General features: G+C 37.8%; 1 protein-coding gene across 3 annotated transcripts in view; it reads left to right on the top strand.

The window, feature by feature from the left end:
• The window catches only part of ARL15 (ARF like GTPase 15), a 226,262-nt gene that overhangs the window by 134,353 nt on the left and 64,121 nt on the right, over positions 1-27,788 (top strand). Inside the window, exon 8 of one of the 3 annotated variants that reach the window (XM_074932224.1) lies at positions 9,349-9,460. The exons of the other annotated variants lie outside the window; for them this stretch is intronic. Within the exon in view, the coding sequence (XP_074788325.1) occupies positions 9,349-9,420 (72 nt within the window). The 3' untranslated portion in view covers positions 9,421-9,460. Of the gene's footprint in view, positions 1-9,348; positions 9,461-27,788 lie in introns of those variants that run through there. 3 annotated transcript variants of the gene reach the window in all.

The raw sequence follows: 27,788 nt of genomic DNA, 5'->3' as shown, positions 1-27,788 counted from the left end.
GTATCAAATTATGTGTTTCTTACTAAAGTTTATCAAAGTGTCACTGACCTGCATTCAGTTCTGCTTAAAAAAGGAAAGCAAAGAGAAAATAGTAGACAGGTTTTGTAATGGCTGAATAAATAGCCACATAGTGTTATTTAGGTTACAACAGGCTTTATAAAGTAGGTAGTGTAGTCCAGTGTCTTTCCAAACAAGAAAAGTACATCCTCAAGTTGTATTGATACCTGCTTTAATACCATTGTTTCCTCACAAGTGGTGATACCGTTTTTATATGTACCTAAGTTTGTTCCAGTAGCTGTCCTGTTTTTAGGCTGAGAAGCCAAGGCATCAAGAGAGTTGTTAAGAGAACATCTCAGTTGCTGACCTTTTTTCCAACATATTTACTGTTTCAGGCTACCATTTAAAGCAGAAAAGCAGTTCTAATGTTACTACAAAATAAATGCTATATAATAGTATGAAATAACATTTGGGAGATTACTCAGTTTATGCAGAATCTGCTACAAAATTCTCAAGCCTTCGCCCCGCCCCGCCCCGCCCCCCCCCATTTTACAGGCAACTTGAAAGTATTTTTCACTTGGCATAATTATGAGGGTGGAGTCCTTTTAAAATCATGATGAATGCATTCAGCTGTTGTTTTGGGAATTTTGTGATCAGTCTGTTTCAGCATCCAGAAACAGAACAACCTATATAATCACTGAAACGAATTCTTTTGCGGCACTGAGGTGAGGTCTCAGTTCTCAATTTTAGTTATTAGGATGTATTTGTATACATTATGAAAACTTTAAAGTGTATTTTAAAAATAAGTTGTAAAGTGCATTTTAAAAATGCTCAGTGTGAAATGGAAAGTCCTGCACACTTTAGCAAATTTGTCAGTAGGAAAAAAAAAACCTAACCCAACAAAAAAAAGCTTTGAGTAAGAACATGCTGATTTAAATAAATTCCAGGACAATTTGAACTAGAACAGTCCATGTTCAGGACTCAATCCTTCAGAGAATGGAACATTTCAATTTAAAAGTCCATACAGCTATTCTCCCAGAGTAGCTCTTATATGAAACACTGGAGTTTATAGATTTCAATGTCTCAAGCTGGGGAGTATATTTACTCCTGAATCTGTGTTTTGTAGTGATCAGACTTAAGGAGAATAATTGATCATATGACATACAGTATCTTGAGAAACTCTGTAAAGTATCTGTAAAACACAAATAACTGTATTTCCGGCCAATACTGCTTGGAAAGAGAATTTTCACTGTGTCTAAAGATGTGTCTTCATGTCATATGCATTGTTTCTGGGTGCTGTTAAAATACAGGATCCTGGATAGTACTAAAAGATCTGTCACAGTCGATTATTTCACTATTTTTCATTACTGGTTTAGTGGATTTCAGGTTTTGCCTCCTGTGTTGTCCTAGTGTGGTGTGGGGTTTTTTACGTATGCAGAACCAAACATGTAACAGCCTGGCTGGGGCACTACGCATTACAGCTCTGCCCTGCCCCACACATAGCACAGTGGGAGCAAGGCCTTTCTGAATATGCAGATAAACAATAGCTTTTAAAGAAGAATAACCATGGTGACACTGAGGTTTTTAGCTCTTCCACAGAAATACCTAGAAGCAGTATTCTGGTATCACGTCTGGAGTTTCCAGAGGGAACTACCACTCTTTCCATCATTTTCAGTCATCATTGCAGGAAAAACACCTGGAAGAACATGCAGCGCCATTGATCTCCCCTTTTTTTCATTTTCTTTTTGTGAAAGGTATGCTAGGTGACAGCTAACATCTTTACTGCCAAGATTTGTGTCTATTGTAAGACAACTGCAAATTGGTAAGAAGAGGCAAAATTGTAGAAAACTGGAAAGAACAGATCGTAGATTTCATGCCTTTGTTTGGTCTGGGTGTAGGATTTTGGCTGCACGATGTTTGCATGAGAAGACTTGTATAGTGTCAGGATTGGCAGATAAAGACGGTACAATGCTGTAGTTACCCAGGCAAGAGAAAATGGATTGATGGAGAGGTTTGTGCAGTCTGTGCACAGGCTACTATTGCCATGGGGCACAATCACTTGTGAATATGCATCCCTCAGAACTGTGGTTAGTATAAGCTTTTAGTTGAAACTGGACTTTTAAAATTGGCTGTCTTATGCTGAAGATCCTGATATCAGTATTTTAGAGACAGTTAAGCTCCTGCACATGTTGTGGAAATAGGCAGCTGGGTGGAGGAGTCAATCCCACAGGTGTCCTTCATGAGGAGAGAGATGCAGCATGAGATACCAGTGGTCATTGCTGTACGGAAAGCCTTGCTCTTTGCAGGTGGGAGACTCACCTTGTAAGTGTAATTAGAACAGCTTGGGTTGGGTTGGGTTTTGTTTGTTTTTTCTTAAATAACTTGCATAAAAATATCCTATTGTTTAAGGGTGGTTTGAAACTTTTTTTTTCCTACACCCCACCCCCAAAGTTATCCCCTAAAAAGCAGCTTGTTTCAGCTTGTTTTCTTGCCTTTATTCTCCCATCAAACACATTTGGCCCGTGCTTTTAGTTAAAAATGTTAAAAAACGGGGTAGTCTGTTTTAAAGCCTGGAGTGTCATTTTTACTGACCCTGGCAAAAGGAATATGCTTTGAAGCTTAGTAAGAGGATATTTTTCATTAACCTTCTATTACTTACTACGTGTGTTTCCAGACACAGCCTGTGAGGTACCGGGTCCTACAGAGGTGGGAAAGAAGACAAGGTGATAATCTCACCCTGTTCACAGATGCCCCATTTGGGTGAGGGGAGGGCAGGTTAACTCTCTCTCATTGTTGATTGTGCCTGCCTTTTTCAAAAGGCTCGTGTTGATTTCTTCACAGTTTTAATACAGGAATTAATCCCAAATATGCCTTGTTTATTGCTATACAAGCTTGCATCAAAAGCGCCTTGTGAAAATCCAAGCTTACCCCTGGCAAACATGGGGTGGTTTCTTCAGCAAAAACAAAAATGAAGAATCCTGTAATTAAAATGAACTGGATAAAGGATGCAAAGAGTCTATAAAAACTTCCCAGTCTTGCAGTATAAATAGTAACAGTGTAAGTACATTACTACTTTAAATAAATGAGTAATAATAGTAAGGGAGTAATGTGTTTACTCTTCTAGTTTTTGTATAAGACTCCCTGTGCAATCTTTCTTCCTTTGCAGGTTGCTTTTAGATGTTTGAAGGTCATCCAGTAAAAACTAGTTGAATTTGGATTTAACGTGTTACATAATTGTGTAATTACTTTCACTGGCTGTACTGCTTTGTCTGTGTTGTTTAGTTAGTCTCTGTTTCTTCCAGTTTGGAAATACCTCTGTCCCTTTTTGCTACAATGTTTGTGAGGGATTTTTTTACAGCAAGCTGGAACATACTATAGCTGTCAGAGTGAGAATAAATGCAAAATTAACGCATATTTGATACAAGAATTGGGTGACAGAAGCTTCCTCTGTGCATACTTAAATATGAAAAGTATCTTCTAATAGTCTTTTGACAATTTGATTTATTACCAATTTATAAGTTCTAAAAGGATTTGGCAATTAGAATAACATATGTATGTTTTTGTGTTATGTTAGCCTGAAGAATTTGATGTTCAAACACGTATATGAATTAGGTTGTTAACTATTTCCGGACCTTAAATTGGAGGAGAGCATGGATGGGATTATTTTCTTCACCTCATCATGTCATTGGTCATTACAGGTGTCTCTCTCTATAGTTATGGTGCCGAAGCAGAACAGTCACGCTTTTTGCTCACCCTCACAGTTCCTTTTCTAGTTTGGCTGAACAGTGAGCAGAGTCTTGCTTTTTGATCTATATTAAGCCTATCCTCCTAGAACTTGACAGGCTATAAAATTAACACAGGATCAGGGAAAAACACTGCTGTTAGCAGAATGCAGTTTGTTTATTCATATATATAAGTGAGAGGCTAGAGAATGCCATACATAATAGCTAATACTGTATTTTTCTTGTTTTGTTGCTGAGTTCTTATATATTTGCTTTTGTAGGGGTTTGTATCTCAGGGTGCATGGGAGTACATTATCCTGATAGTTAAGTGAATGAACCCGAATTGTATTATTAGTCTTGTTTTTAAAATCAAATTCAATTGTGAATTGATCAGCTGCTGCATTATACACAAAAGCCTTTATTAGCATAGGCCATCATGTGTCTTTACAAAAGAAGGGTTTATGGTGAGAGATCAACTGTTTAAAGCTGAAAAATTAGGTGGGCCAGGAATACAGAGGCTTTTTCCCATGTTAACAATATCATAAATTTTAAAAGACATCCATTACCACTTCAGTTGGACTTCCTTACATTAGTAGCCTGTATAATAGAAAATATTCAAAATATGGACTTAATAGAACTATAGTTGTAGATGCAGCATGTAACTTGCAGTTTAGCTTTACCTGAAGGATTTGTCCAAAGCTTGTTTAAATTACATTTCAATGTTAAAATAGATTTTTTTATGTCTAGACAAGTATTTGATCTACTATATTCAAGACTTTTTCTTCTCTATTAGTTTAAGAGAGCCCTCCCCACCACCACTTCATTCACAAGAAGTGCATCCTACAATTAGGCAAGAGGACTGACTGTGAAGTGTGTGCAAAAAGATTAGTAAGCACATTAAGGTGATGAAGGAAGTGAAGATATTGTTTCTTTCTGTCAGTAAATAGAGTTCAAGAATGTATAATTTGTGCTAAGATAATCAAGGACTGTCAGCTCTGATGCTTCTGTGTTTTGTTTTCTGTTTTTTTTCTTTCCCCTATGTTTTTAAACTTTTTAAAATCTAGATACAAATAGGGATACAGCATGGGACTACAGTCAGTGTTCGGATCTCACGCAGCTTATCACTGGATATTGGTCTTGGACACTTGATTAGCTTTTACAGTGCCTGTGTAAGAAAACAGCAAGTTGATTTAGCAACCTTGGAAAAACTCCAGATTGCTGATATTTCCAGATGATGTACTTTTTTTTTTTGGCACTAAGTTTCCATGCAAAAATACATGCATTAACTGACTGTATAGATATCGCATTTGCACTTTTTGTCAGTGGCTTGATAACTTTCTCTTTGAAGAAAAGTGCTATATCTCAATATTTTCATGATTTCAGAAATCTGAAAGAGAAATACCAGCTGGTTTTGAGGATATTCGAAATGTGCAGCACAGATATAACATCTTCCTTATCTTCTTGAAACAAAAGGAGGGAAGGGCTGCTGATTAGGATGATGTCCATTCACAGTTTTACATTTAGAGCTATTTGTCTGTTTTCTTATAGTCAATATCTTTACTTTTCTTATACACATGCTCTGTCTGGCAACAAATAGCACCCTGTGGACTACTGGAATGCTCCGAGTACTGAGTACGCTATGGTCCCGGTTGGGAGAGAGTGGATTGACAGGCTGAAAGTATTAAAAAAAGATAATGAAAAAATCTGAAGCTGCTGAGAAATAAGTTTACTCTAAAGAGATGTAGGGCTTGACTGTTATCTCTGCTTTGCACCTAATCTAGACTTCATTAAAATTATTGAAGAAATAAAAAACCTTACCAAAATAGTATCAGTGGATAAAGCTTTCTCTTCAGGAAGAGCATGAAGGAGAGAGAAAAGTAACATGCTGGTGGAAAACCTCTGTAGATCACTCCACAGACTGCATTGTGGCAATCTGGGAATAGAATCAAACATTTTGCTCCCCGTAAGTATCTTCTATGGTCCATAAAAGCATTTTGCTACTTAAGTTTAGAATCTGTTTCAGTGTCTGTGAGTTCATCATAGAGGTTTATGCTTGGCATTTGCTATAGGTCATTTTAGAAAACTTCAGTTACATTAATGTTGGAAGAGGGCAAGAGCAGGAGTTCATATTGTAATTGCCATTAATAAAATTAAAACTAGTGAAAACAAAGTCTTTCTAATCTTATAGAGCATTTCCCAGTGTATTTTATAAGCTGTTTATATTTTGATCTGTACTAAATTTTAAGTTGAGTGAATTTTGAAATGTAATTTAAATAGTGGCTCTAGACTTGTTGGTATTCATAGTAGACACATCTAAACATAATTAATCCCCTTTTGGCAAATACCATATTCTGTAGTTGAGCTAAAGATACTCCTTGCTACAGAGCCTTAGGGATTGCACCTGAATTTCATTAAGGAAGTCTAAGTAATATCCAAAAGAATCTCCCCATGTAGAATTGCTTAGGACTGGTTAAGACAAGATGGGATGCAGCTTCTCCGCCTACCCCCCCCCCCCTCCTCCCGAATCAGTTGTATTGTTTGCTTTTTGTAAGAATAAAATTGTACTGAAATGAACAGGATATTGTCTGTGAATAATTCAGAAAGTGAAGACAGATCTATTGTGCTTGAGTCACATTTTCAAGGCACGATATGTTTTATAAGTATTTTCTTTTAAACTTGTCAAATTGTAAATGAATACAAAGAGTTGAAGTGTACAATACAGGGTACTGGGAAATAAATGATAAGAAAACCAGTTAAAGCTTAGTATGCTTAGGTGACTGAAAATTCATAGACTTTATTCAGTGATCATGTTATGGTTCATTTATCTCCCAGAGAGGAACTTTGATACCATAGGCTCTTCCCCACAGATTATTTGTTTACTATTTCTTTTACCAGAGGATAGGTCCCTGCTTCTTCCATCACCTCTTTCTGTATAGAAAAATTAATAGGGAAAAGATGTGAAAATGATTAAGGCTTCTGTTTTATGTTTTGTTTTGCTTTTTTTTAATTTAGGGATAAAGAGTCATGGTCTTGGGGAAAAAAAGGAAAAACTAATTTACCTGCTGCTGTGCATAACAGAGCCCACTTTAAGAAATGAGTTATGTTTGACAGGTGTTAGGAGTATTGCCCATGTTTAATGTCCTGCCAAATTAGAAACATGAGAGGAAGTTTTTGTCTTATCTGAAACTAAATGTTTGACACAGATTTTGAAGTATATGTTATTAAGAAGTGCTGCATTTTTATTTGTGCCATATACAAATCTCTGTCCCGGAAATTTATGTTTTAAATTTGGAGGGCCGATGAAGACCAAGTAGATCAGTCTTTTGGATTCTGTTGGAGATAAATCCAAAGCTTGAAGTAGCCTGATGCTTCCTTTCTCACAAACCATTTCTGCACAGTATAGAACAACTTCTGTCTTTGTCACAGTTTTCTCATGAGAATTGAATTCTGAAACTGCTGAAATTTACTCACTGGGCATTAAAAGTACATGGATTTGAAACCTCTAAACAAGTTTCAGTTCTGGGAACACTTACTCCCTGTGTTTGTCAATTTGTTATAGCTTGGACTAGACACAACTCTGGGATGATAGCTGTGCAAATTTATTCCTACAGGCAGGACCTTTAAAAGTTTACAGAAGGATTCCAGGTCTGTTTAACGTTCTAACTAGGTCAATTCAAGGCTTATATAGAGAAAACTGGTTTTGAAAATCTTAGTTTTCTGCTGGCTTGGCTAGCAGTTCCAGACTGTCATGCAATAATGAATTTCCTGTCATTAAGTGGATTTCTTCTGTAACTAAATGGATTTCTTTTTTTTCCCCTTCTAAATTAAAATGCCTTGTAAAAGTATATGTGGCAAGTAACAAAGGTTTATGTAATTAAGAGCTCTATTGTATAAAGTGAGCTAGTGATATTCTCCTGAAGACTCAAGTGAGCCCTGTTTATGTCTAGTACTGTACATGATGTTTCAAGAGTTATGTGGAGCTCTGTTCAATTAGTTGTTCTAAGTTGTTATCTTGATAGATAGATTTATTACCAGTAAAACAAGGGCATATTAGAAATCCTTCACATTTAAACAACTTCTGGTATTTTTACAAAGTCTTATCAGAGCTGTAGAACTGGGGTTTTACAAGATGAAGACTCATAAGGGTTTTGCAGGCTGATAACTGACCATTAAAAGGGAGTTTTGCTGTTGTTTTACCATAGAGATGATGTCTGAATTTTTCAGGGGAAGTGCAAATTTGCTGTACTTTTGGTAGCTCTTTCAATATTAATGCTTCCTGGTTTGAAAAGCTCTTATTTACTTCCAGCTACTTCTATTTACTTTCCTTCCTGCAAAAGAAAGGTAAAAACTAAGAGGGAGTCTTTTGCTAGCTCCTTGAAAAGTTTTGGAGACTTGAGCAAGTTATAAGCCACTGAAAATTGTCATAGTCTGTCTAGCTTTTGCTTTGTACAGTGTGTTCCTGGGTTTCTGCCAAAATCACTAAGCATTATTAGCACAACACTTGAACCATCTTAGTGTCTTGCGTCAGTATGACACACACAATTTAAACTCCAGACAGGACGCAGATAAAATAGTGGTGGCTACGGCTGCAGCTGTTTTCCTCCCTCTGAATACCCTTTGGCCCAGACAAAGGTGTCCTGGGGCAGGTAGTCAGGAAAGCATGAGATCAGGTGTCATGTCTGCTGACTGATGTTAATAATCTATGCTTTCATAATCGCTTGTACCGAGGGAGGATTTCTAACCTACCCAAGGCTACTCTGCAGTGAATCCTTTCTGGCATCATCCTTCTTCTGAAAATGCCTAAACACCTTGTGAAGCCTGGTCCTTAAACCAGGAATAAAGTCCCCAAACGGGTGTTTCTCACCCTGTTTTGTACTGTGCATTGCTCTCCCTGAGATCAACTACCTTCTGGTAATTGTGGATTTCACTGTAGGAAAATTGACTAAAATTGAGAGCTTCTGGCTGTCTAACTGGATAATAGAAAAGTAGATCTCTGCTTGTTAGCCACAGAGTGTGAGATAGATTGCACGGTTATGCTTTCTTCGTTTGGTCTAACCTTCATGCAGAAATGGAGAACTCATTCTCCAGAGGCTGCCCACTTGCATGGAATCAAGGAGGCATCTTTGGAGAAAATAGGATTTGATATGTGTGATTATTTTGGTATCTTAATGGCAATTAAGAGGGCCAAATGCAGACTGCATAAGCAGCCTTACCTCACATTTTCCTCCTGAGTGCTTGCTTTTAAAACCTTACTGGAATTTCAAGAGAAGAGGATGATAATTAATGTGGTGTTGTCAGGTTAACATATGGAGGAACTTCACTGCTAGTGGCTGTGGACTTGCTTTTAGAGAAACAGCTTTAAATTTGTTTCAAATGGTGAGACAGATTCTGGCAGCTGGCTCAATGCGTAATCAATTGATATGGACAACAACAGAGTAATGTTCAAGCCATCTTGGACCCAGAAGCAGCAATAAGCTCTTGGAAAGGTTTTTTTAGGTTAGACGAAGAGTAAGCCTGGCACTGCCACTTCTGACTCTGATATGGGTGTGTTCATTCACAGAGCATATGCCAGTTTGCTGGTTTGGGTTTGCATTCTTGCATTTTGCTTTATGTTTTCTTACATCTACAGTTTCATGAAAATCCTACAGGCCAGATGAAACAGTTTACTGGAATGGATGTGGCCAACAGGCTGGATGCTTGACATATCTCCTTCAGAAGAGAAAGCCTCAATGATCAGGTCTGAGAGTTAAGACTGATACGGTAGTCTTCAGCACTTTATCAGCCAGGTTGTATCATATAGAAAACAGCCATAAGAAAAATTTAGAAGCCTTTAAGAGTTCAGGGTGGAACGAGGGAAGCAAAAGACTGAAGCTGGACTGTAAAACAGGTAGACATGAAATGTGTCTATTTCTCACAAAATGTAGATGAGTGGATAAAGTTGAAGAGAATGAATAGACAGCAGATAGAAATCATGCAGACTAGAGCAGACCAGAAAACCAATCACTTTGTCATTGAGTATGACTCCATGTATTTTTTTTCAGGACTCCCCACATCATGCCTTTGAGCATCTTCTCTAACCAGGTCATGAAGAACCTTGTGATGATGTCCACAACACTTTTGCTTTCTGCAATGCCCCATTTGTTGTCATGTCGGGAACACTTTTCAAATAAATGGTTTTACGTTTTTTGGCCTTACCATCCTCTGAGATGAAATAATTGATTTCCAGCAGACCTGGAAATTTGTGTGCTCAAACTTAGATTAGCATGTGCCAAAATAACAAAGATGTGCCAGTGTGTTGCATTTTTAAAGGTATGTGGCAATATGTGGCAGCGATATATCTGAAATACAAGTAACCATTGCAATGCCATGTTAAGAGTTTCAAATTTGTAATTAAGTGAAATGAACTCGTTTTTATGTAATGTTGATAACGCTGGCGGTTGAGGATAAGACAGGCTATTACATGATAAATGAGTGTTATTTAGTGTTATGTTCTGTTCCTTTGGCTGGAGTTGGCTGCCTGGCAGAATTTCTTCTGCTTTTGAAAAAGGGGAGACATTCTGGTCACCTATTCTCTAGTGTTTCATTTGATAAAGTGTAAAATTACTTTGTGTTTTGTTTTCCCCTGGGAGTCTGGAGTTTGCTGTTTTCTATCTTAAAATTATTGGATGCCTCTCTTCTGATGGTTTTATCTGCACAGTTGCACGTTTTCTATCATCATAGAACAGACTTTATGTACAATGTTAAGTTTTGGATTAGTGACGTAACTATTATATCGGAATCAGTCATTTCCTCTTAAGAAGGTGAGGAAAAAGAACAATTTGAAGTCAAGACCTAAAGTTTATGTGTTTCTGGAATTCTAAACACATCGTTTCCTAGGTTGGAACAGCAAGTTTCTTAATGTTTGTTGTTTCAAAAAATAGATAAAAAGCTGGGGAACTTTCTTTTAATTTGCATGGAAAATTTCTGTGTATGAAGGAAAGATAATAATGAAACTTTCAGATTTGGACAGAGGAATGTTCAGACTTCATATTTTCTGTACAAATGTTTGATGAAAAGTTTATATAGACCGGACCTATAGATGAGTAGAAATGTTTAGAGGACTTGGAATACAGAATACCTGGATCTACCCACAAAGTTGTTTCCAAAAGACTGAAGCATTGTGGTGAATGGTGTAACATTAGGAAGTATGCCAAGAAGGGTATCACGTAAGGCTTGTCTGGATGGAGGAATAACCCAAAATATCTATCATGGAGTAGCTCTTCTACAGTAGCTCTCTGGGAGGATGTTAAAAGTTCCTTCTGTAGTCCACTTCGAAAGCAGATTTAACCACAGCAAAGCTTTTAGCAATAGTGTCTGTGGGGGAGTTTGGATGAATAGTTTGTAGTACTTCCACATTTTCACAATGTCTTCCCCACACAGACAAACCTCTGCTACAGTTTTAACCATTTCTAGATTAATTTTCTTTCTGAGTTTCTGAGAACATACAGCTTCCAAAAACCTTTTAACTGTATTTATGAAGTAATAAAGAGACAAATGAAGGCTCTCAAAAATGGTATGAATGTAACTTAGTGCTGGGCATGACCACTTAAATATGCTATACAAACATTGATTATAAATTTCTACCTCATACTTGATAGCAGAACACAGGGAAATCAATCCTGTAGAACTTTTGAGATCATAAAACTTGCGGTTTTGGCATAGAGGAGGCCAAAACTTTTTCAAATAAGCTGGGTGGAAGGTCAGGTTCTGGAATCCTTCAGCCTTTAAGGCTGAATCTGAATAACAAAACAAAACACCTATCATGAACATGGTCAGAAACAATAGTCTAATATATTTTAGCACCAGCCTAAGAAAACTGTTGTTGCATGTTTAATGTTCAAAAAGAAGGTGGTGCTCAGCATTGTCTCACCAGAAGAACTGAAACTGTGAACAAGATGCAATTCAATTTATCATCCTTGTCACTACAGACTCAACAGGTCCTTCTAATATTCAAAAATGTAATTTTGTAAATACTTCAGAAATATTTGCCACTCTCACCAAAGAGGCCTTTGTTAGGTAGATACAAAATGTATCATTTTGCATCTTCAAAATAACATTAAATTGCTTTATAGTAAAACTCTCACGTTTAAAAGCTTTCTACTGTATCTACTATACTAAGGTTTAAAATACGATTCACTAACATGATAGCATAATTCATTATGAATGCTTTTTAAAAAGTGAGTTAAATGCATTCTCTGTGTGAAGGAACTTCCTTGTTAATCTAGTAGTGTGTTCCCGTCCTCTTATGCTTTTCCCTGCTTCAGGTGGGGTATTTCTACCTCTTCTGCAGCAGAGAACTGATGTGCCGGTAAGTGTTCAGCACAAACAGGAAGTGTTGTGGAGTTTCCCAAGGGGATGATGTGCCTTTTTAATGTTTAGATTCTCAGCTCCTTGGGAAAGGTACAGATCATAGACCATATGTTGTGTGTACTGCGTGAAAAATATTGGTGTGTCAGAAATGAGGAAGGTTTTAATGTTTGCAGCATGGGACCTGCCCTGGCCAAAGCACCCAGCAGCTCCTGAGAGAGCCCTGCAGCAAGCCAAATGAGATGCGGGTGGCAGGGTCTGTCAGGCTGCCCCCCGTGGAAGCCCCTCTGCTGCAGAGATCCAATAGTTGTTCTTGACTGCTTTTTACATGATAAAATATTTATCCTCTGGTTTTGTTTGCAAAATAGTTCTGTGAAATGTATCACTGTGTAAGAGCCAGTCTTAGCGGTTGGACAGGAAAGGCTATTAATGAGTGGGCGATTGTCAAAGAGCAAAGCTTAGTAGAGCCAAAATAGTAAAGAAATTGATCCCACTCCTCCACCAGTTTAGTCTGCACATATTACCTGAATGCACTGCCGTTCATAGTCAAAACAACATGGGCAGCTATAATAGATTAAAACCGCTTTTCATCTTTGTCTTCTTGAAAGCCTGAACTTTTTTCTTACTGTGTTTGTGACTTTGCTTCAAGAACATAGGGCTAGACTTTATGGTTTGTTTAGCTATGAAGGGATGACAGACTAGGGGGGTGGTAAAGGGAGCTTAGTTTTGGAATGTAAATACATGTAGAGCTCTTCTCCTTTTGTTTAGCATCTCTTTAAACTAAGACAAAAAAAATCAGTGAATGAATGAATAGCAGCATGGTGAAATACCTAAATGTTTGAGTTAAAATTTTTGGATGTTTGAAATCCTATTTGGATCCTTTTCCCAGATCGCAGTGCATTCATATGCACTCAGCAGGAAACTTCATGGAGATGCACATTTGGGCAGAAGGTCTTTGGCGGTGCCTTTTTCTTAACTTGTGTCTTTTCTTCTTTTGAAGAAAGTAATGGCTTAAGTCTGACTGAAGAACAATCTTTTTTGTATGTTCCTTATAAGAATTTACTTATGGTTCACAGATTTTACCCACCATCTATGTCTGCAATCCTTTGGATTTAAAACAGCATATACCCTCTGCAGACAACAGGAAACGCCAAATTAAAGACTTAATGACATACTGCTTAAAGAAGACAAAAGGTGACAAATTATAAAACAGCCAGCTAAACTTTTAAAGAAAACACTGAAAAAAATCCGACATTGAAACAGCTTGGAAAGGATAAGGATATTGTTACACTTGCAGACACATTAATAGAAATTAGACTGAATCATGCTGAATAAACTTAAGCATTTAAAAAGAACCAATGCATGTCAAAAAATAGTAATTTCCTAGAACATTGAAACAGGCTTCTAAATTAAAAAAAAAAAAAAAAAAGGTGAGTGCTTTGTTAAATTTTAACCTTGTTGTTACTGGTTATTATAACAGACTCCATTTTTGTAATTGTGAAACCAGTGAACGTGTGACATAGCCTTTAAAAATTATTAACCTCTGTTGCTGATGCAAGTGCAGTTGTGTTCTCTTTCCCTGCAGTTGCGCCCTGGCTGTGTTCTCCAGCCTGGCAGCCTCTGGTTTGATTTACAATCGGTGGAGCATCCTTTGATCTGTTGATTTCTGGAGAGATGGTGGAAGAGGAGTGAGATGAGTGAAAAAGAGAAGGGAGGGGGAAGTATACAGATGAAAAAGCAAGGTGACAGACCTTTCCTCCCTGATCCCAGTGGCCTTGATCCCCTAATATATTTAATAATTTTAAAATTTACATTCTTTGGTAAACATTTTATGTTCTAGTATCCTTGATGCCATGAACTTAATTTTGGACTGTAGCACTTAGTAACTTATCAGAAGGTGCTGCTTCTGCTTGAGAAATGGCAAGAATGTGAACAACAGCTCAACTGATAGTTTTGAGAACAGTTGTGTTGCATTTACATTAGATACTGTTCCCCATTTACCTTAAGGATTTGTGCTTAACGGATTACCTACTCAGTAGCTCACTGATGATTCAAGTCTGAAATCAGATAAAAACAATCACCATGATAGCACTGTGGTGAATCTTTTTATTAATATGCTCCTAAATTTTTTTTATATTCCTGTCACTGCCACTGCAATATTTAGAAATACATGGCACCAATTTTATTGATAAATGCCGTTGAAGCTTTTTTCTTTTTTTTCACACTTTGGAAGAAAGAGGAATGATTGCTTGGGGATTCCTAGTAGAATCAAATTGCACGTTAAGAGAGAGAGCACTCTTTATTCATGACTCCACTTCTCATGAAAAGAAATTCTTAAATGGGAACTTTTGCAGGTTTATGTGAAGTGTAGCATTCATCTATCTGTGGTGATAAATTCCATTGCTCACCTAATAGTCAAACAAGCACTTCTGTGTATGCCTCTATACTCAAGAGAAACTTGCCGTATATGTATTTTTTATATATATATTTATATACATTATCATCTGACAGTGTGATGAGAATATTCTGACCAGCTTTATCTCCTTTTTAGATACTGTCTGCATCCATTTGTTGTTTATGTTGTTACATGTGCATTATAAGCTCTGGGGCTGAGCTTCTGTTTTGTATGTGCAGCATCTATTACAATGGGTACAAGTCAACAACTGTGTATCAGGCAATTCAGTAAAACAAAATAATGAACGAGTGCTCTGTGTGTGAATGTGCAGCACTGAGAAACATTGTAGGATGACTGAAATGGAGAAGACCCACCAAGTTATTTTATTTGGCATTGTTCTTGATAATATGAGAGGCCAATTTTATTTCATTGGTTTAAAGCTGGATTGAAACATTTACCCCACCTCTTCCCATATGGAATAAAGTTTGCCATTGCAAAAGCAGTGCTTTTTGATTGCTCAGCAGTTAGAGACTTTCTTGATTTTTAGCTGAGCTTGCTTTTATACAGTGTCAAAGCCCATTTGATGTTCATCTTTTAATACAGTGCTCCTCAAAATGTTTTTAAGGCAAAGTGCTACCTAGCTTTTTAAAAAATACATGGATAATCAAACACAGAGTATAGTCATTGCTTGATGGTCTGTGCTGTTGAGGCTGTTATCCAAGCTAGTTTTGGAGAACTGAACAGCCCCACTGTATTTATGTGCATTGTAGGAGAAATATAGATTTGTGAACTCTTGAGCTGGAGCTGAGTTGTAATAGATGTCTGTACAGCATATCATACAGTGGGGCCCCAGTCTGTAGTGGCATTTGTAAATTCTATCATGATAAAAATAATGGAGAATCTTCTTGAAAAGATAATTTAGCCTCAGAGTGTTGCCTTTTTGTGTATATATCTATATACACACACAGACTTGTAGAGATACATATATATGTACACACACGCGCGCACACTCAGCTATTCAGTTATTAGCAGTTCAAAATTTTTGTTTTAATACCTACAGAACCATTAATTCCTTATTTGAAATAGAGGAAATTGTTCAAATTGACAAAAAATTAATTTACAAAAAGTGAAAAAGATGGAAGTATGGGAATAGATTTTAAAAAATGAAGTTTGGTTCTCTTTATTCATATGATTAAAAATATGAATCAGAATATTTCCTAGTGATTTGCGTCATCTGGTAGAAATGGAGCAGCAGCAAAAGCCTGGAATATGATAATCTTGCAGAAGAAATTAGTAACCATGAACAGTATTTAGCAAGTGAATTTAAAGTTTTAAAATTACGACTCTTTTCTTGTATAGTTCTGCCAGTAAACAAAAACAAACAAGCCAAATATTGGTAATCTTGGACAGATCTGAGACTAGCTACAGTGAAGGAAGTTTCCTGACGATGAAGGCTAACTTCTCACAGCAACAAGGAAGGGATCACTAATCCCTAAAGAGGACGACAATGAATGTAACTTGGTTGGAGGTGGTTGGTTGGCATGGAGTGGAAGAAAGGGAAACAAGATGCAGAGGAGTAACAGGATTAGGGCTGTTCCTTCTTTAGGACTTTCCACCTTTCCATTTGTGGTTGGAGGAAGATGTGAGCCAGCTGTTGGCTCACCTGGTGTTTCAGGACCCTCTGGCTCCTAAAATTAAACTTCATGGGTGTGGAGAACATCTTTTTGTTACATTTAGCTACTAGCAAATAGAAATAGTTTGTAGGTTCTGCTGAAAAACAAATAATAGTTACACCCAAAGCTAATTTTGTATTAAAGGAGAGCACCTACTTTCTGAGCAAGTTCAGGTGCAATATTCCAACCATACCAGCATAAAATTAGCTCTCTTTACAGCTATAGTTTCTCTTGATGTAAATATTATTTTAAACTTAGTTTAGAGTCTGTGGAGAGTGCATGGTGGTTAGTCCTAAAAACTGTGCTATGTTTATGCCCAGAAGCTGACTTCCCAGGGTGTTACAGCCATGACTTCAAAAGCCAGGAGGGGTAAACAGTGGTTTTACTCCTGTGCTGCTTCAGCCTTGGGTCTGACCTGCAAAGCTGCCAGAATTGCTGGTAATCATGGTAGTGTGAATCAGGGGTTTTGTTTCTTTATTACTGAGAATGGCAGTTACTCCAGAAATTAAGCAAGACCCTCGATAAAATTTGCCCAGGCTATCAAACTATCATCAAATGGCACCAACTTTTAGTAAGATATGGCCAGAATTATCTTCTGCAGTGAAATCCCTATAGGCATCGAAGGAATGGTGCCGTGAAGAGCAGACCTGCCACTGGCAACACTCCAGCCGTGCAGATGTGAGGCGGAGGAGGTTCTGCAGGATTAGGGGAGTAGGGAATACTCTGTGTTCAGCCTGAAAACTCTACCCTGGTTTACAATCCTAGGTTGCTCAATATGGGTAGAAGGTGGCAGAAAAGGTTTCGTAAAGTTGTTTAGGCAAAAAGTGAAAGCAGAAGATGAAAAAATGAAAGTTGAACCATGTTTGCAGTAATTAAGAAAGCAATCGTAGTTCAGGCTGGGTGCAGAAGGGCTTGTAACTTCTCAAAAATGTTTAAATAAATAAATAAAAATCCATGATATTAAGACCAGCCCCATGAAAACTGTCAAATGTGTTTTGAATTAATGATTTTAATAGTCGGTTTGCCATGTATTTTTTTTTGTCATTGAAACACAACTCTCTTGTGGTGCACTGGACATTTTAAAGTGGTTTATCACTGTTATGTTGGCTACCACCACTATTCTGCATTGAGCCAGTGGGACTCTTCACTCACTGAAGTTTTCTAACCACTGAAATGAAACATAACACAAAAGGTAACCAAGCATTTGTAGTTTACCCTATGCACTTTTTGAAATGGAAAACCCAGTTCCTCACTGCCTTGTCTAATTTTCTAGGGCCATGGGCTGGTTTTATGTTTGGTTTTGTGGTTTAGTTTGGTTTGGGTTTTTTTCTCCTGATGTTGGTCCTGTGGCACCCTAAATACACCAAAGTAAAAACCAAAGCAAACCAAACACACCGCCCCACCCCACCCAGCCCCCCCCAAAACCCTTGCTCTTATTTTTGTTAACTAGAAAATTCTATGTCTTTATTTTAAACTGAAGAACTGTTTTAGAATTAGAAAGCACTTACTTAGCTTTTCACCAGGTTGCTTGTTCTGCTGTATGAGCCTTACAGTACCTTTTCCTTGTGATGGCCTGCTCTTAGGGATGTTCAGTTTAGCAGCCCTTCTGGAAATTCGTACCCTGCTCTCTGATGCTTCCTGAAATTTGCCAGTTACACAGCTGGAGACATGAAGTAACCATTTGTTACTTGGCTGGTGTCTCCTTCCTCTTTCCTCCCAGATTATGTTTTCTGCTTGTGTTTTCACTCTTAATATGTTTGGTAGCACTTATCAAAACAGATCCAAACAATAGTAATAGGTGTTATGTGTCAATGACAATCAAAGCCATGGTGCCTAAACTGCTTTACAAAGGTTTGGGTCTCCTCAATATTCTGACATGTATTTGGAAATAATGAGGTTTAGTTTTAGGAAAGAGATCCTTTGGAGTTTTTCTTATTCCAGACTAAAGACATCAAAAGCAAGTTTTCTACTGAGTGATTTAAATAGTTCTGACAATCTAGATTAATTTTTTTACCTTCCAACTTTGCTCTGAAATCATATGAAAGATACACTAATTAAATATGTAGTATGATTCTCCTCAGACAAATACTGAGTTTTATAGGCAGGTTTCTATTACTGTCATGTCTTGTCGTGTCTCTACCAGGACACAGGTTTCAATCAGGGTTTAAGGGGGAGAAAAAAAAGTCTTGTCATGTGTAGTATGTATGTTTTGCTAAAATAATTTGCAAATAACTGCATCTGTTAGCTATTGGTGTCCTTGCTTAATAGGCAAGTTTAAAATAACTGCTTACACTTATGTGCTTCTGATTCTTTCTTTTGCAAAACAGATGAACCTCTGTATTCCAAGAATTGTTCCAAATCATATTTTCTGGCAGTGTTCTTACTTTTAGTCATTGTATGAATTAAAATATGCTTTCCAGCTCTTGCCTAAGTTGTCGGAAAAAAGTCTCTATAGAATTAACATGCATACAGTTTTTGCAATCTTTTCTTCTTCCTTCTTTTTTTTTTTTTTTTTTTTTTTAAGCAATGTTAAATTTGCTTGAGCAACATCTCTTGTTTTGACTAGTGGAAGATCTAAAAATACACTACTGTATTGACTGAACTAATTACATTTCAGTTCTAGCCACTACCATCTGGATCTCTTTCTTTCTGGTTACATTTTCATTGCACAGATTGCACACGAGTGATTAGCACCATGAGCAGGTTGTCCAAATTTTCTTCTGGGTGTTAGCAGCAGCTCTTCAGAGCCACACACAAGTTGCTGTGCCCATCATCTTCCTCTGTGGATACTGTGTTTCAGGCGGGGTGTACCCAGGTCATCAGGGATGTGGATAGGGTGGGAAGGGTCCAGTGGCAAGCTGCCAGGGTGGCCAAGGGCCACCTTCTTACCAAGAGAGGCTACAAGGGAGCTCAACTTCTCTGGTCTGGCAAAGAAAAGGCTGAAATGCAATTAGAATAGTTGCTTATTTAAGAAGCCGTTAGAGAGATGATGAAAGCAAACTCTTCTTGGTACAGCCAGGTGACATGACGTAAGTAGTGATAGCCCAAAGTTGTGGATTGGGAGGATCAGTCTGGACATCAGGAAGGAAATTTCCCCCAGAAAAGCACAGGGACAGAGAGGTTGTGGAGTCTCTCTTTGGAGGTTTTCACAACTCACAGAGATAAAGCTACAGCTGGCCTGCCTGAAGTTAGCTAAGTGAGCTCCAGAGGTCCCAGAGGCTTCCCTTTGCTGGGATTCCTTCATGCCTGTGAGCAGAATCTGTGTGGGATCTGAGATTTCTACCTGTGAATTACAGGGAAAATTTTCTGCTCAAGGCAGGTGCTTTGCTAGGCCACAGGTCTCAGCCTTGGTAAAAACCCATCACGTAACTGGAACTTTCTCCCTCAACCCTTTCAACCCATGAAAACCTGAAAATTTTACATGCCTCACTATAGTATATAGCAGATACCTGATTGGTACAGTTTAGCTGTGACAAACTGCAGGCCAAGAGGTATGCTGCCTGTGGGAAGACTAGCTGAAGCTATTAAGTAGAGTTCAGGTTGAAGGCCCTCCTGAGCTGGGTTGTAAGATTTTGTTCCACAGGTGTACATCAGGCAGTAGTTAGAGTAACCCTTCGCAATACTTTGTGCTTCTTTCTTCATTCTTTTCTGTTTCAGTGTTGTAACATACAGCTTTTTGCCATTAGCAAATGTCTCAGGGCATAGCTTGTGTAGAAAACACTGAAACTAGAGAGAAAATGGGACAGCATGACATCCCTGTTGGTAAAAAGCAAGTCTTTTATTTATGTGTCTAATAAGGAGTTAGCTAGCATAGCCTCTGAAAAGCCTATAGAAGATTTTCAAAACATAGGAGGTGTTTAAATTGTACCAGACCAAGTCACAGGATTTGGTGTAGAAAGTGTTCAAAAAGAAATATTTTAAGATACAAGGGTCTTGCAAAGCACCAGTGTTAGCAAAAATGATGTTCTCCCAAGCAACTTGTAGAAAAAGGACTAATACAGTGGCTGTGGTCTCTGTGTATTTTATAATACAAACATTCCTTCAAAGAGACTTCAGCCTACAAGCTCATCTAATCATTGCATTTGGACAGCCACCTTTTCTCCTTTAAACTAACATCTCGTGAATGGATGCTCTTAAATCTAGTGCTACATGCCAGCTCTGCTTTTATGGATGTTGGTTTGAAGTCTTTAATACTACTCAAGTGGAACTCTCACCTGAAGATGTGTTGCAAGTAGACCTCATGACCAGAATAGGCAGCATTTGAGTTACTAAACTTTCTGTCCTAGCTATGTAAACTTAGTCCATTTTATTCAGCCTTATTGATCGTCTTTTGTTTGTATGTTCATGTGATACTATAGTACAGATCATAGATTGTTGTATTCACTGCAGAATTTTCTTTTCCTTGTGAACCAGCCAATGATTTAATAATAAGCACATTTTAAGGAAGACTGTCAACAGCAAATAAGCTATGAAGCAGTGCTGATCAACTGGGAGCTATGTGCTACAGTGAGGTATGAAAAATTCTCAAACAATTTCCGTGATGCATGGGTTTAAAAGGTTGATGGAGAAAGTTTCAGTTACATACTGGATTGAATGGGCCAGTTTGACTTATTTTTTATTAATTTTTTTTATTTTAATTTTTTCCCCCAACCCTGTCCTTGGCCACTTTTTCCTCATTCCCAAGCTGCAGATTTTCATTCCCGATAACTGTACCAACACTGCTGTTGGAGATGGATGATGGAGATGTCTTTGGTATAAACAGAATCACTGAAATTCTTCATCCTTTGATGCACCCTCCTCTCTTTTTGGAGAGAGATGTTTGTTCTAGGGTGGCTCCATGGTCTGTTTTACAGTGCAACCACAATGCGCTGTCACCCAGGGAGGGTGGGTGCGTCTTCCAGTCATTCTGTTTCAGAATACTTCTTGAGAAGTGAAAACTTGAGCTACTTTCTGTCCCATTATACTGCCTGTTTGCCAGTCACTACTATGTTAACATCTAGTACTGTTTTTCTTGTGTTTACAAAGCAAGGCTAAACCATTCTTTTTTTCATTTGTATAGATCCGTTTTCTGTGTTTAGTCATTGGGCCAAAGCAGCTTCTCTTCAAGAGGGATCAAAACCAGTTTGTCAGTGATAGCACAAGGTTTATGGCCTGCGCCATGGGACATAATTAAACATGGAATTCAGCCACTTTTTGCAGAATAACTTTGACACATCTGGTTTAAAAAGTTTTAGTTCAGGGAGGAGATAAATAGAAGTTTCTTTGCACAGCAGATTAGTTTCAGATGAGGTGTAGGATCCCCTCAAATTTAGATTCACATAAAAAGTACACCACTGCGACAGCCACCCAAGAAAAGTGCATAGTCATCCATTGAATATGTGAAAATAAATGGTACACTGCAACACTATAAAATAAGAAAGAAAAAACCAAAGATCTTGTCACAGCCCCAGAAGGAAATGTGGGGTAATCGCACAGAAAAGGAAAAGGATTAGTTCTGAATTCTTTTATAAAATCCCTATTCTTGCCCTGATTTCTTGCCAGAGCACCTCTGATCCAGTTTTATTCCATGTTCTCCTTCTATATGTTCATGTTTTTACAGATACAGCACATTTTATGACACCCACTAAAGTTACCTGCTGTGAAATTCAATGGTTTAAATACTTGTCCTTTTGTTACCCTTTTCTAATGGATTGCCAATACATACTGCTTTCTCATCAGATACTGAGTCCCTTTACTAGACTTTACTGTTCTGTAAAATGGTGATGAACACACAATATGGCTTATAAGTAGTGAAGTACAAAGTAGTTGTTTCAGCACTTCACTGTCAAATAGAAAAATACAGTCCATGTCTGTTTAATATTCACTAAGCTATCCTTGTGTTTAAGGCATGTTGCTGGTAGATACCTCTCTGAACATTCAGGCATATTATTATGCATACATTTTAGAAAAATATTTTTACTGATTTTAAAGGACAATTAAAATATGGGGCAGTTGTTTAGTAATATTTGTGTAAATTAAGGCAGTATTTGTGAAGACCTTATGAAAGCTTAACAAGAACTGTGTTTAATTTGCATTAAAGGGTGGGAGACCTGGTCTGAATGACTGACTGCTGGGAGTTAATAAACTGGCATAAATAAAGGATAGCACATCATCATGAAGATTAATTTTTATGTAAATGATTTATATTTCACATTTTACTGGTTAAATGTTTGGTTGTATGTTTTCTCAAAATAGACTGGTTGAGAATCTGAGAGATATGGTATGTACGTGGTGTGTTGTAAAATCTTTGAAGTTAACTCAAGAAATGTCTCACTTTCTGCTCATACTGCAGAAATACAGTAGTTCTTGACCTGTCTGTGGGGGGAAGTTGAAATGATATAAAATACATTGCATGGATACAAGTATCTTTATATTTAGTTGGGCGTAAGTACAGTTTAAGTCACTGTAGGTGGTCTTAGTAAAGCCATTTCTGATGTGGAAAAGGGGTAGTGTTTTCATTCCCTTGTGTTATATGTACATTATCATGGTTCAAGTTAAACTATTTCCAGAATAATTGGAACATGAGGCAGTTGGTTACTAGCAAAGTTAATTCAACCCGCCTCTTGCTGTAAACCTTTTACTCTCTAGAGAGGATATATTTTGTTTTAAAAAAAAAAAAAAAAAAAAAAAAAAAAAGTGAAAAGGAGAAGTAAAGTAGAAATATGTTGTTCTATCATGTAATTAAGTAACTGACATCTTTTTATGATAATACATTTGGGTGGTCTGTTCTTGAAACACTTGATTTGTTAGGAAACATTACCATTTCCTCAAGTAATCTCTAAGTCCTAAATATTTTGAAAAAAATTTGGATTGCGGTATTTCGTCAGTGCATTACTCACCAGTTAAACTCTCTGAACTGCTGTTGCTTGGCATTGGAGAGGGCTTCCAGTTTTTTTTTCTATCAGCAAAAACTTCTGTAAATTATAATATTGCTTGGCAGAGCATAAAGAATAAATATTAGAAAACTGGATGATTTAAGGGAAAATAAATGGAAGAACTTTAATCTCATTCTGCTTTTCCTTGGAAAAAAAGTCTCTGTAGTTTACAAAACATAGAAAGTTTGAAATTGCCTTCAGCCACAATGTTTGTTTAGGTGTGGTGACCCTTTTGTATCCTTGTTGTAGTTTCCTCTCAATCAGCACAATTCTGATTGTCCCCACTGGACACTGGAGATTAGGGGCTTGCTTGCTGCAATGAACCTCAACGATTCTGAGGTTAGGCATGCTGCCACTGAGTCTAGCATCATTTTAACTGCCGGTAGTAATGAGCTGCTGAGGTTTTCAGATTAAAAGAAAACTGGCTTGAATATATTTAATTATTATGCTAATGTACATAAACACTAATAGATTGAGTAACATTCCTGTAACCAAAGCAATCTACCCAAAACCAATTTTTGTGGACTAAGCTGACTGTCAGGTTACTCATTCTGTGCAAAAATGTTTGAACTTTAGGTACCAGCAGGAAATAGCTAATGCATTCAATAATTCCTATAGTTTAGAGTTGGTGAAGGATCAATATTAAAATGTTTCTGTGATGCAGTTGGTGAAAAGAGTCTATGATGATTATTCCCAAGCCTGATTTGCAGTGCTATTGCTTTACTTTTCTAAATTTATAAATATTTGTAGAATCAACTTTTGCAAAAGAAATACACTGATGGAAACTCAGTTGGCCTTTTAAAAAATACTTTAAAAAACCCTCAAAAATAAAACCAGAATCAAATTATACTTATTTGCTTAAGATTTTGAAGATCAACATTCTTCTCAGTTTGTTTTCCATGTGGTTCCACTGCCATTAAGTTACAGGATTTATAAAACAAAACAAAAATGATGATTATAATCGAAGTAATCTGATGCTTGAGTTATTAGGAAATTTAGGACACTGCTGGATTTCCTTCTGTAGGACATTCAGGAATCATTATGCTATCATCCCCTTATTCCAAACAAGAGCAAAGGTGGGAATGTGAAACTACAGCCCTTTGCTTCACTCTTTCACTCTGTGCATGCTGCTGCAGCAACAGCCAAGGTATGTGGTGTGAGTAGTTAAATGCTGTGCCTGCATCCTCAAAACGGAAATTTGGTTGCTTGCATATGAGGCCTGAGCTCACACAGTAGGTATGACCTGACAAGAGCATTTAGAAAGCTGTGGACTGATTATGCATTTTGTTCACAGGTGGGAACTCTGCTCAAAAGAGGAATCTCTCTAGGGGAAGAGCAAAATCCTCTCTTGTCATGGCTCAGAGGCATGCTGATGCCTCCTGCTAATGCTCAAGTTTCTGCTGACTGTCTAGACAGTTTCTATTTGGTAACTCTGCTTTTGTTTCTTATGATGCTGTGTGTCTGCAAAGATCATGCTCATCTCTGACAAGAACATTCTCTGTGGCTTGATTAAGTCAAAGTGATCAAAAACCATAGAGACAGGTTTTGCCTATAAGATTTGTCTTGAGTCCTTAGTCATATGCCTTTGGCAAGTTGTTCATCATTCTTGAAATTAGGAATAAAGGTTTTGATTTAAATAGAGAGATGAGACAGCGCACAGCTCCTACCATTCACAATAATTTTTCCTGTTCTGCAGGGGAAAAAAATGCCAGTGCTGGAAACTCTTCAGCTGTAGTATTTCTCAAGCTGGTAGAACTTCAGTGTGTTCACTATGTATACATTTACCATTGTAGAGCCTGACATATAATAACTATTTAAAAAAAAACAACCCACAAATGCTTACCTGGGAAAACATAATCCAGGAGTGCAGCACAGGCTGGGATCTACCTGGCTGGGGAGCAGCTCTGAGGAAAGGGACCTGGGGTCCTCGTGGACAACAAGTTCGATATGAGCAAACAGGGTGCTGCAGCAGCAAAGAAAGCCAACAGGATGCTGGGTTGCATCAACAAGGGCATCACCAGCAGAGATAAAGAAGTCATTATCACACACTAGTCAGTGCTTGTCAGGTCACAGCTGGAATACTGTGTTCACTTTTGGTCCCCACTATGCAAAAAAGGTGTGATCAGACTGGAGAGGGTCCAGAGGAGGGCCACAAAAATGATCAAAGGACTGGGAAGCCTGCCATGTGAGGAAAGTCTGGGAGAGTTGGGTTTCTTCAGCCTTGAGAAAAGAAGGCTTAGGGGAGACCTTACCACCATGTTCCAGTATTTAAAGGGTGAATACAAAGAAGACGGAGACTCCTTTTTTACGAGGAGTCACATGGGAAAGGCAGGGGGTAATGGGTACAAGTTACTCTTGGGGAGATTCTGACTGGGCACAAGATTTTTCACAATGAGAACAATCAGCCACTGGAATAATCTTCCCAGTGAAGTGGTGGATTCCCCAACATTGGACACTTTTAAGATTCTTGTGTGGACTGTGCTTTTACCAAGAAAGGTTGGATTAGATGATCCTTGAAGTCCCTTCCAACCTGGTATTCTGTGAAAAAAACTCCAACCAAACCTCCAAAAAACCCCACACAGTATGAATGAGTCTTGGTAGATATCTCTGGAAGTTGATAGTAAATACCAGTAGTTCAAGAAAATATAATTCTGTATTGGAGATAAGAGAAATGAAGAAATATTTATGCCTTGTGAAAAAAAAAGGTTTTGTTTTAGCCACTCAGACTCTTAACTTCATTTTTCTAATATCCTGGACTCATAGGACTCCTGATGTGGATGCTGATTATAACTTCCTTTAGGAATGGCACTGTTAATTTTCCTTTAAAAGTTAAATTTTTGACAATACCAGATATATCTTTACAACTTTGTTTCCTTTTCCCAAGAGAAGAAAGTGGATTTGTTGTAGCATAAATGGGCCATCTTTCTCACTGTCTTCAACTTGAAGATATAATTGCAACAACCAAAATGAAAATGGAGCCAAGTCAGGTTTTGTGTGGAGCAGCCACAAGTTGTTTTTGAAGTTACCCCACAAAGTATTGATTACTGGCCCCGAACTGCAATGACATACCCAGCAGTGTGAGTGCTTCTCTTTACTTTCTGAGCAAAGTAAAATGCACTGATATATTCTACTGATGAAGACAGTTTAAACTAACGTTTTCTTTGAGCCAAAATTTACTGGAGCTTACACTATTAACTACTTAACTGCATGTGTGAGGAATGACAGTAGAAATATCTACGTCACAGTAACTTTGTATACTGCTACAGCTGTTAAGTAAGAAGCTATCTGATTCCCCTTGGATCCATTTATATCTGAGACTGGAAAAAGGAAGCCACTTGTACCTACATCAGGTGCCGTGTAAGAGTTGGGATATGCCACATTCAAGCATTAAAACCTTGTGTCCTTCAGACATTTTGTTAATCTTGCTGTGATAGCTTGGATCTAGATAAAATAAAATCGCTGGTACAAATATAAGATCCCTGGTCCAGTTTTGGATTACTCATAGTAATTTTTTTTTCTCAGTTCCAAAAAGACTGTTATTACTATTTTTAGTATATTTGAATTCCTTCATTTGTTTTAATCATAATTCATGTAATTACATCTGAAATTATTCAAATATATTTTTTTTCTTGCAGTGATTATATAACTAAGGCAATTTTTTGAAACTCAGTCTCCTCTTTGGGTCAGTTACATTAGTACTGCATAGAAATACTTACATTTGGATCAGATGATTTTCATGTTGCCACAGAAATGTCTAAATGTGAGTAGATGTGAAACAACACTGTGTCCCATGTCTTTGAACTAGATGGGCAGTATTGCTTCCTAAGCAGATGGTGGCAAGGTTTTGCGACATGCTGAGCTAGAGCATTGGCTGCTTTGGTGACCTGAATGTGTGAAATAATGCAAAGCAGAGACTTGCAACACCACTACATGAAGTTCGATCTCTCACTTTCAATTGACACTTCTTTGGTTCTGTCAGAGTTGCTTCAATTGCTTGAGCCAGGGCAACAGCCCTTCAGATGAACTCTGCTCAGCTCCTGGATGCATGAGTACAGTGAGGGCATGTGTTGGATAGAGTGTCTGCAGAGATGCTGTTGGAGGGACAGGGCTCCCTGGTGACTAGAAATGTATTGCAGCTGCAATGTCATGTTCTCCCTCCCTCTTAGAACTTTTTAAAGTGAAATAGTGGACAGAGAGGAGGAAAGTGGGCATCTCATGCTCTTAGACCAGAATGGCTTCATGTTTACAAGCTAGCTAGCATACTGCTCTGAAACCGGTTTGAGTCGTGCAATGTGCGGCACCTGGGTTAATCTGCAAGGAGGCAAATGTAGTGAATGGGCAAGTAGTAACGGGTTTCCCCAACACGGGAAAACGAAACACAGTTCGAGACAAAACTTGTTTACTTAGTTGGGTCTTAACTGATGACAGTAAGCACTGTTCTGTGACCTGCTCCTCTTGTTTCATGGCGAGACTGCTCTTAAGGCTTTTTCGGGTACTTCAGTGGATGTTTGCCTTTGTTGTTCAGAAAAATCTTGGAAAAATTAGTTTTATTTGGCGGAATGATCAAACTCCTAACTACAGACTAGTGCCTGGATACTGTTAAATACCATATATAAAACAGCACTGTACTGTCTCTCTTAAGGATCTTATGTACACCAAGGCATGCAGCAAAGGATTAAACAGACATGCAAGTAAATCTCTCCCATAAAAAAGATATTGTGTTATATTGTATATGACCTGT

Source organism: Athene noctua, chromosome Z, assembly GCF_965140245.1.
Source record: "Athene noctua chromosome Z, bAthNoc1.hap1.1, whole genome shotgun sequence".
Lineage (NCBI taxonomy): Eukaryota > Metazoa > Chordata > Aves > Strigiformes > Strigidae > Athene > Athene noctua.
Note: the sequence above shows the minus strand (reverse complement) of the source record. Positions and strands in the feature narration are given on the sequence as shown.